General features: G+C 44.2%; 2 protein-coding genes across 6 annotated transcripts in view; one reads left to right on the top strand and one right to left on the bottom strand.

The window, feature by feature from the left end:
* The window catches only part of sicily (NADH dehydrogenase (ubiquinone) complex I, assembly factor 6 homolog sicily), a 36,265-nt gene extending 33,294 nt beyond the window's left edge, over positions 1-2,971 (bottom strand). For 2 of the 4 annotated variants that reach the window (XM_069300845.1, XM_045725939.2), the window contains exon 1: positions 2,613-2,963. In XM_069300845.1, coding sequence (XP_069156946.1) covers positions 2,613-2,785 — 173 coding nt within the window. In that variant the 5' untranslated portion in view covers positions 2,786-2,963. Of the gene's footprint in view, positions 1-2,612 lie in introns of all 4 variants that reach the window. The other 2 variants (XM_045725938.2, XM_045725937.2) reach the window with 2 other exon arrangements.
* Positions 2,972-3,042: 71 nt separating this feature from the next.
* LOC123745408 (uncharacterized) overlaps positions 3,043-10,778 on the top strand; it is a 137,244-nt gene continuing 129,508 nt past the window's right edge. Inside the window, exon 1 of one of the 2 annotated variants that reach the window (XM_045725936.2) lies at positions 3,043-3,943. In XM_045725936.2, coding sequence (XP_045581892.1) covers positions 3,401-3,943 — 543 coding nt within the window. In that variant the 5' untranslated portion in view covers positions 3,043-3,400. The remainder of the gene's footprint in view (positions 3,944-10,778) is intronic. The other variant, XM_045725935.2, reaches the window with a different exon arrangement.

Below are 10,778 nucleotides of genomic sequence, written 5' to 3'. Positions count from 1 at the left end.
GTAGTAAGTTTACATTTAATATTAACAATAATATAGTAGCAAAAACAATTGGCTTAATTGTTAAAATATGCTTTGCCCGAAACGCTTTGCGTAATAGTGGCTTTAGGCATTGTATGTACTAGCTCTATCTATAAGTCCACCAATCTTTGTAAAAATTTCTTGTATGTATGTACCTTACCTAAATAAACATTTATTTATTTATTTATTATTTAATTAGGGTGAAGTACTGTATACAAATTATGCTTAGTGTAGTAGATATATAAACGACTACAAAATGTAAATCAGGTATTGTACTTCTTTGTAGCATTTTTTTAATCATTTAAAGGAATCACTGAACAGCATTTTACTGTATTTGGGAGGTCATTTTACAATTAAGAATTCTTTATTTCAGCCCATCCTCCTGTTTAGATAGTAGTAACGATGTGGACCATCATACATATATTGGCATAATGGAAAATTAGACGGTAGAATTTGGTACTATTGAATTTGGACAAACCAGAAAAAGTTTTGTGTTTAAGATGCAAATAAAACCTAACCTAACCATCCTATGCTTAATACAGTACTGTATATTCTATCTATGGTTTAATATAGCACATACAAGTGTTATACTAGGCAAAGAGGTATTTAAGATTAGTTTTTAGCTTTATTATTTTCTACACTCTATAAAGTGAATAGCACCAAACTCTGCTATCTAACTGTTCATTACGTCAATATATGTATGAGGACGAGGAGTCACAATAACGTGGCTAAAATATGTTGACCAAACCACACACTAGAAAGTGAAGGGACGGTGACGTTTCGGTCCGTCCTGGACCATTCTCGAGTCGATTGTATATGTATGAGGGGTCCACATTGCTACAAAAATTACTATCTAAACAGGAGGATGAGTGGCTTTATTTGCATAGCTGCAATTAGCCACTTAACTGTAAATACTGGTACAGTGGAACCTCGACTTACGAATGCCCCTACTTATGAATTTTTTGAGTTATGACCCCAATTTCGTCGGAAAATTTTTACTCAACTTACGCCCTTTGCCTCGACTAGCGTCTTTGTTGATACACGTCTGGGTCAACCAAGCGCGTGGTTCCTGGTGGCATGGGCGACCCCGCCTCAGTTTACCAGAGCCACCCGCTTAGTGACGAATGCGCTTGAATTCTTTATAAAGAATTTAATTTTTTCTGCTTTTTTTATTTAAACAAAAATAATTATTATGTATCATGTCATGGGTTCCAAGAAAGTCAGTGGTAAGGTCCAACCTAATAATATAGATGTGTGTAGAGGCAGTAGAGGATATCTCTTTCTCATTAATAAAAAGTGTGAAGTATGGAAAGAACTGCAAAGTTTTGGGGGACAAAACTCACGCAGATAAAGCTGTAGCAGGTACTGACCTTTTAAATGACAATGTGATGTCTCATTACAGACTAGTGTTAAAATGTAGGGAAAACAAGTGTCTTTATTTACAGATTCTTAGTAAGACATGCAAGCAGTGAGCCACAACCAGTTCCTAGTGGTATGCCTGCAAAACAGGAGAGAGAGAACCCCAGAGAAGTCATCACTGCCTGATGTTATAATGGAAGGGGGACTTCCCTTCCAAACAGTAAAACCCCCCCTTCTCCTTCCCCCCTCTCCTTACTGTCTTCCATATGCCAACGAGAGTCCTCAATAAAGGTAAGATATACATGCTGTATTGTAGCTAGTACAAAAAGAGTTGTATTTGGAATAAAATGTATTTTTAAGTTAATATTTTTGGGGAGATGGAACAGATTAATTCAATTTCATTATTTCTTATGGGAAAATTCTTTTTGAGTTATGACCCGTCTCTGGGAACGGATTAAATTTGTAAGTGGAGGTACCACTGTACTAGGAACTTAAGAGGATATCAGGCTAATATCAAAATTACTTTTGCAATTTCCTTAAATTAAGATTGATGAGAGGTTCACTGACGAAAACTTGTAACACCTGCCACTAGGTTACTAAGTCTACCAAATTTTGGATATAGGCCCATGTGGACTGCATTACTTAAACTAGGCACCACTTTATTTGGATACAAGATATTAAAAATAAAAAAATATCAAGAATAAATAGTATTTTTACATTAAATCTTTTTTATATTGATTTTGCTGTCATAAATACTACCTATGATGTCACACCTTGTCCACAGTATATACAAAACATAACTTTTGTGTTAATTTTGTTAAGTTAGGTTTGTTTAAAGATTAGCATTGACAGAGATGGGCTTCACTTGGGCATTTCTTAATGGTAATCAATCAGGAAAAAAACTAAGCCAGTATGACTATAAAAGCGAGTTCTTGGACCCTATTCAATAAATAAGGCAGGGGGTTGCAGATTCAATTCTCTAATAGGACAGTTGACACCTGTTGTGGGTTGCATCCTGGAAAAGGTCAGTAGTTGGCCAAAGGGGACCTTAATAATCTTAACTACAAGCCTCCTGTCCCGGACACTGGGAAACCAAACTAAATCGTTAATAAAATCTAATTAAATCACCTTTGTGATGATTAAGTTCAATGATGAATTAGTCTCTGATAAGAGTAGTACTTGTGCCACTAGAGAATAAAACCTTTAATCCCTGTGGTAGGTGGTAGAGGACTCACTTCACAACCTCCAGACAGTACTGTGTAGTACTAGCGGCCTTTCTTGCCTCACGCGTAGCATACATCCTTCCTGTCCATAGCCTGTTCCTTTCCTTGAGGCGTGGCAGCGTGGGGCGGCCGGTATAGTAAAGATGTTTGGAGAGTCTGAGGGTCCCAGGCACCGAGGCAGCCATGTTTACATTATGCACTCCCAGGCTAGCCAACACTACTTTCCTTCCGTCAAAATTTTCTCAATTTTTCGTCAATCAGAACCGTCGTTAAGACGACTTGTCAGTGATATATGGTGACAAGAGATGAGGGAAGGAGAAGTGTTGATGTGGTAGTGAGAATATGAGTTGTGTGAAGGGGTGTGTGGAGGGGCGTGAGGGGTGGGAGAGGAGGGCGGGGGCGCGGTAGGCGTGCCTGGCCAGTGCTGTCTCCCCCGCCGGACACATCCCACACGTTGGCATCTCTCACACTCCTTCTTCAAATATTTATTTTGGTTCCGCCAAACTTGGCCTCAACCTCCACCATTGACGGATAAAGTTATTGCAACAATTAGTCTAAGGCTCCTGTCGACGGAAGCTTGGCCGCTTGTGGTGTTAGCACACACATGCCACTTCCGTGTTTTTTAGAAGAATGTCGTATAATTAAGCTCGCCAGCATTGTTGGAACATTTTCATTTGGGTGCAAATGGCGACTTATATATTAAGATGAAGTTTGTCACTGTGGAAATTTCCGTGAGATTACTGGAGTGTGTGACGTGTGAGGCAACCAAGTGAGATCTGTAGAGTGAGCTTCTTGTCATAATGGTGTGTAAGGATGAGGTGTGTTTGTGGTTTAAGGACAATGAGCCACACCGCCGCCTCGAGTTGCTATGTGGCCTGCTAAACATGTGTTTACCAATGGAGCTAAGGTTTATTAGCACATGTGTGGAAGACCTCGGTAAGAGGGATTTCCATGACCTCAGGGAAGCTGAATACAAGGCAAACAATACACAGGAAATAAGTCGGTTGTCAAATTTGTTAGACGAGAGGACGCGCAGCAATCTGATAGTGTTCACTGCCTTGCTTAAATCCAGGAATCATACATGTTCCACTCTGCTGTATCAGATCCTGGCGGAGGCTCAGCAGATTCCTCCCTCCGCCGACGTGAACTACGTCAAAGAGATGCTGCTCATCTACACCATGGTCCTACACCACCCAGCCTTTACCTTCGAGCAGAAGAGGGTCATAGCAGAGCTCCACACCAGTGCCTGCAGGTTGGAAGTTCAGCTGTGTCAACGTCAGAGGACCGCTGAGACTGACCTTATAGATGCTCTCTCCTCCCAGACATGTAGTCCAAATATTGAGGTAAACACAATGTATACGAGACCCATCCTCACTCATCATGTCACCTGACAACATTTTTAAGTCGTCTTGAGATTTTTGTTCAGCCAGTCTCAGAGAATAGGAAGAGGTGTTTTGACAGCCAATTAGAAATGTTGTTAGTTAACCTGTATTGTGCAGAGAAAATGTGAAGATACGAGTAATGTTTTTGGTTGTTATGATCTAATCTAATTTTCAAGAAAACTGTTTAAAGTCAGTAATTTTGTCTTTGTACAAAAAGTGGTGTGGAGGAGTGTTACTCATGTATTTGTACCAAGTGACACTCTAGCCAGCAGTTAGGAACATAGCTATCTGTTGGTGTAATCTCACATCAGCCCACTGTGATGTTTCTAAATTATGTTGCATGATCTATAATCGTAGCTTAAGAACATAAGAATCACGGAAACTACACAAGGCCTATTGGCCCATATATGACAGCTCCTATTTATATCCACCCAAACTCATTCATATACAGTGTATGTCTAGCCTATGCTTGAAACATTCAAGGCATCTTACGGCTATTATGCTACTCGGTAATTGATTCTACAAATTGACATTCCTGTTACCAAACCAGCATTTACCCAGGTCTTTCCTAAATATTAACTTATCAAATTTATACATTATCCAACTTATCCATTGTTTCGTGTTCTATTATGTGTTGATACCTTTACTGCAGATTTTGAAATAGGGTTGTAGATTTGTAGAACAAATTACTGGGTAACGTAATAGATGTAAGATCGTTGGATTGTTTCGAGCATAAGTTAGACATATTTATGAACGAGTTTGGGGGATATAAATAGGAACTGGCATCCTGTGCAATATCTAGGAACTTTCAAATTATCTGTAACTACAAAGGGCCAAATAACCATTGTGACTTGTGATGACCAAATCACACACCAGAAGATGGAGAGGCGATGACGTTTTGGGCCGTCCTGGACCATTATCAGGTCGATTTTCCAGGATAAACCAAAAATTATATTGATAAGGGTCCAGGAGACTGACAGCTGAGTGGACAGCGCTTGGGATTTGTAGTCCTGAGGTTCCGGGTTCAATCCCCAGTGGAAGCGGAAACAAATGGGCAGAGTTTCTTTCACCCTGATGCCCCTGTAGATACTTATATATAAGTATCTACATGTTTTATTCACCATAACTATAGCTGGTATAGTACCCAAACAGCATAGTGGCTACCTTACTCAGTATGACAAGTTATACAGATGATGCCACCTCCCTCGCCAAAATGGCTCCTCTTAACATACTCCTATTACTGTTATTACACTAATACACAGGTAATATATAAGTATTTGCATTTGTGTTCACCACTGCGAACCATTAAGCTAATATGGTGATTCCAGACAATAACAGGTGGTCACACACAGTCAGCAGATGACGCTTCCTCAGCATTACTCCCACAATACTACGCACACTGCTAATTATCACAACAATCCTGCTATTGTCATAATCCTGATCATTTTTACCACAGTCAGGGGCCTTCTGTAATACAGTACTATTATCGCTAAATAATACCAGTTACGTATATATATTTGTACATTTTTAGGCGATGCTATGGTCACAAGCTGAACTGCAGTGCTGTTAGTTCATGCTGAGTGTGCCAGCCTTGGTTGCTAACTCAGTACTGAAGCTCTCACACCCGGGAATTTTTTTTAATAGTGACTGTTTACAAGAGCCCTGAGGAAGCTAATGTGAACCCCATGTAGCCTCGGGACTTTTAAATCTTACGTAGTACTCCCAACCATACACAGCAGTGGTGTGGAGTTCCGCGACAGTTATTCATCCCAGCTATTTATGTACTGTATAGTGCAGTTTAAGGGTTAACCCCTGCATTGCCCACCTTTTAAAATGATATTCTTGTGGTGTGCCAAACATAAATTGCTTCAAAAACCGTATTTTTTCTTTTGGTATTGTTAACATTTAAGCTGCTAAGGGACCCCTGAAGACTTTTACACCCCATGCACAAGAAAAAAAATTCATTTGTTTTCGTCTTCTAAAAATGTTCATTTCTGTTCCCTGAGTACAGGAAAAAAAATCGTGAGTGACATAGTTTGGCCGCAATAGGCCGAGGAAGTCTGACGAAATGTGGGCGTTGATAGAGCAAGCGTCAGAGGTGGTTAGCCCTGCCACAAAGATATTATTACCTAATTATTTTAGTGTGTCTGAATTATTTTTTCTTATTTTTTTTTCCAGTAATATTATTCAATAGTGTGTAGTGTTATATATTTATATAATAAAAGTGGTGAATCATTGCTATACTCTAAAGTATGGTGTGTATATTAGTGATTCAATTATGTTCATAAAACAATAAACAAATACTTTTGCTGTTATTACACTATATACACAGGCTATATATAAGTATCTGCATGTTTTGGTAACCATAACGAACCACTAAGTTGGTATGGCGAGTCAAAAAGCAACGAGGAGTGGCCGCCCCACCAGCCAGCCAGCCAGCCACTTGCCATCACTCCCTCCCTGAGCAACACCTCACTAGCCAACATTCTCCTCCCACCATACTGTTTTTGCTTTTATTTACTATATACAGACGTTAAATATAAGTATCTACATGTTTTATTCACCATAACTGTACAACTAAGCTGGTATGGTGCCCAAAGAACATAGTGGCCACCCTCTACGCAGCATGACAAGTCATGCAGACGATGCCACCTCTGTCACCCAAATGACTCCTCTCAACAGTCTCCTTTTGCTGTTATTACACTAATACACGCATTATATATGAGTACAGTATCTATATTTGTGTTCCCTATAGTGAACTGCTAAGCTGGTATGGTGAGTTTAGACAACAGGTGGCCACACAGATTCAGCAGACGACATTACCTCCCTCCCTCAGCATTACTCCTCCCACACAGCGCTAATTATCACAACAATTCTGCTATTATCACAATCCTGATCATTTTTATCACAATTGTGAGTCGTCTGTAATACTGTCATCGCTAAATAATTGCAGGTACATATTTATTTTGACTTCTTAGGCGATGCTGTGGTCATAAGCTGAACAGCAGTGCTGTTAACTCATGTTGCGTGTGCCAGCCTTGGTTGCTCACACAGTATTGTGGCTCTCACACCGGAGAATGTTGCCCACAATTTTTTTTAAACGTGGCATCTGTTTACAAGAGCCCTGAGGAAGCTGATGTGATCCCCGTGTAGCCGCGGGCCATTTGAATCGTGGCCGGCACCCTGCATTGTATATGTATGCCATGCGTATGGTGGGACATGTTACTCTGGTTGTATATATATATGCCATGCACAGTTTAAGGATTAATTGGCACCAAGGAAGCACGAAAATCCAAGTAAAAAGTCTCTACTTCATGCAGTTCAGCTGTAGTGGCCTGGAGAAGGTGCGATTTTTTTGGTAAAAATGAGACAAGTTGCTGCATGGGCAACGTTGACTTTGTCTATTTATTTTCAATGTTTCTCACTTCCCTTTTTGCCAGAAATATATTCTGGTAATCATTCGTTTGCTGCTGTTAAAATTTCAGTCGCTCTTAGTATCGCTGTCCTGCATGTTCCTTAGGCGAAGGCCTTAGGAAAGTCGTTAGATTTGGTAACGTAGGCCACGTTACTAAGGACACTGAGAGATTCAGGATTCAGTGCTGGGAAGACGGGTCACCACGAGCGTAGCTCTCATCCTGTAACTACACTTAGGTAATTACTTAGGTAATTAATTACAAGCCCTAGAAAGGACCGGAGGGAAGCTGTACCGGCAGACGACAGGCGATCCAATAATACGGGAAGGAGCAAAAACCATCCTGAACCTTCGAGAATACAGAAGCAAGCACAAATGACGAAGGCACCGAAAAACCCAGTTGCCCCCGAGACCTAAAGTCATGGAGAACCCCAAGAAGAGGGGAACATGACGGAGAAGTCCTGTCCCTAGTTAAAAGGGATGAACAACGGAGAAGAGTACCCACTGAAAGGACAGAACCAACGGGCGTAAGGGACAATGAACCGTGCCCGGGGAATGGCCAATGCCCAACAACTCGTGCGGAGAGTAGGGAAGGAGAAGCCCCACTCCATGCAACCGCAAGCCCCTCCCAGAGCCTCGGCGTGTTCCAATGGGGCCAGAGGCCCCCCAAGCCAGCCCTTCCCCGGCCCCTGGAACCCACACGGCAGGCCCCGGGGCCGAGCCGTCCCTCGAAAGCCCCAGCCTCAAGAAAAACCGGGGCAGCTGTGAAAAACACGAAGGAAGGGAGCCCACTAACAGACTCATACAACACGGCTGGAGGAACAGGCTCAAATGCCCTGTTGCTACCCCGGAAGGGGAATTCCCCGAGACCAACTGAGTCTCAAAACCATGGAAGCCCCACCCCGACCCTGAACCTACAGACTGTAAAGACCTGGATGCAGGTCTTTACAGGTCAGGAAGGGTCAAGTCAATATGATTGGACATATATATAGGCAGGAGAGAGAGGTGAAGTGAGGTACAATGACAAATATATGAATGGGATAAAATAAGAGCTGCATCATGTGGGCCCATAAAATAAGAGCTGCTTCAATAGGCCTACACATGGACAATAATAGCGTAAGATAGTAGATATTAGCAATGAATTAGTGAGACAAATGTGTATCAATGATCCTACTCAAATCGCCCTTTAACTGATCAATCAAAAAACCAGCATTGAATGTAATGAAACGCCATTTTCTGGGCGAGTCCCGGAGGCTCCCCGGAGCTATTCCATGCTGATATGCTAATGTCAGACTTTGGCATCAGTCATGTGTATGGAGTTCTTAGGCCTACTGGGGACCACGGCCAAAACCGGGCCCCCTCAGAGTGGCAAGGGGAGCAATGGCCTATAGAAGCCCCCGTGTGGTTGGAAGCATTCTATGTCTACCATCGACCGGATCAGGCACCCAGAAAGGTAAGCGCCTCAAAACAAACCCCTATTCTGGTTAAAATTGCTACCAAAAGCCGAACTAGTGGATAGAACTCCCCAACAGAAAACAAGCAAACTAGTGTGACGTCACACGCCGCCGCGCCGCTGTCTGCGCAGCTCTCCCCTCCCCAGGAGGGGGAAGGAGCAGCCCCAGACCCTCCACACTGGCTACCCACACCACAGTTCTTGAGGCTGGATGTCAAAAACGCCAACCGGAGGGAGGGAGGGAGGGATGCCAGAGAGCCTCTGGGATTCACCCAGAAAATGGCGTTTCATTACATTCATCGCTGGTTTTCTGGGGGGAGCCCCGTCGGCTCCCTGGAGCTAACTACCAATAGACGGAAAAAGAGGGACCTACCCGGGAGGCGGTCGCCGCTCACTCCTCAACTCAAAGCCGAGACAACTAGCTGCAACTGCCGACCCAAAGCAACACAGGCCCGACGGGGCCCAGGGACATTCACAAGGTAACAAGCAGCCAGGACCCTGTTCGACCGCCAAAATCCCTGCGCCCGAATATCAGACCAAGACATACAATATTCCCAAAGACGGCAGCAAGAGCCGCGAACTTACGAACATCATGGGCATGGGGATAGACCGCAGGCTGACTGGAGGGAGCCGGTCGGCCGAGCGGACAGCACGCTGGACTTGTGATCCTGTGGTCCTGGGTTCGATCCCAGGCGCCAGCGAGAAACAATGGGCAGAGTTTCTTTCACCCTATGCCCCTGTTACCTAGCAGTAAAATAGGTACCTGGGTGTTAGTCAACTGTCACGGGCTGCTTCCTGGGGGTGGAGGCCTGGTCGAGGACTGGGCCGCGGGGACACTAAAAAAGCCCCGAAATCATCTCAAGATAACCTCAAGATAAGACTTAATAACCCTGCGGACGACCTGGGAGACCCAAACCCGCGAACAGGGAAGAAGGGAAACCGGATCAACCCACAGCGTGTCCCCGGACACAGAAGCCGTGGCGCGCAAATAACGGCGAAGCGCCACAACCGGACAGAAAACATGATGCACCCCGGGCCTGACCAACCAAGCATCAACCGCCCACGGACCCCTCCGGAACGCAGAGCAGTCTCATTCTTCGCCAGAAAAGTTGGAGACGGCTGCAAGGGAACAAAAGAATCTCCACGACCAAAAGAGCAGAAACCCCTGCGCCGGAAGAGAGCATGAAGCTCCCCTACCCGACCTCCAGAGGCCAAAGCCAACAAGAAAAGAGCCTTGGAAAAACAATCCTGGACCAAAGGGGCCACAATGAAACGAGGAGACGAAAGGAAAGTGAGCACTGTATAAGACCAGGATGGCTTAGGTGGCGCATGAGCAGGCCGGAGGTGAAACAATGCACGAGACAGCTTGCGGAACGGTGCAGACGTAACATCGATACCGAAGGCAAGCTGAAGCGGCTCCGCCAGCACCGCACGTTACGAGGCGACAGTGTTAAGCATAAGATGACGGTCCTGAAACAACCACGAGAGGAAGGACAAGACCACCTGAACAGAGAAGGTAATATGACGAAGACGCAAAAAAAAAAAACAGAAGGACCGCCAGGAAACTTTATACTGCCGCCGAGAAGAAGCCCTCAGGTGGGACACCAACAAGGAGGCTACCTGATCACCATACAGACGATGATAAACTCGAGTCAAAAAACCCATACGCGAAGACTTTAGAAGATCGAACCAGCCACGTGACGTACCGGCCCGATCTGCTGAAAGAGGCGGAGCCGCGGGAAAACCCTTGGGTACGGACACCGAGCAACCAGCGCCTGAAACCAAGGCTGGGCCGGCCACCAAGGGGCCAGAAGGACAACTCTCCCCTGGTAAGTCTCTAAGTGAGTCAGGACCTGGAGCAACAGCCGAACTGGGGGAAAAAGGTACAGGAACCCCCACCTCAACCAGTCTAGCCGAAAGGCATCGACCCC

The sequence above is a fragment of the Procambarus clarkii genome, chromosome 44, assembly GCF_040958095.1.
Source record: "Procambarus clarkii isolate CNS0578487 chromosome 44, FALCON_Pclarkii_2.0, whole genome shotgun sequence".
NCBI lineage: Eukaryota > Metazoa > Arthropoda > Malacostraca > Decapoda > Cambaridae > Procambarus > Procambarus clarkii.
Note: the sequence above shows the minus strand (reverse complement) of the source record. Positions and strands in the feature narration are given on the sequence as shown.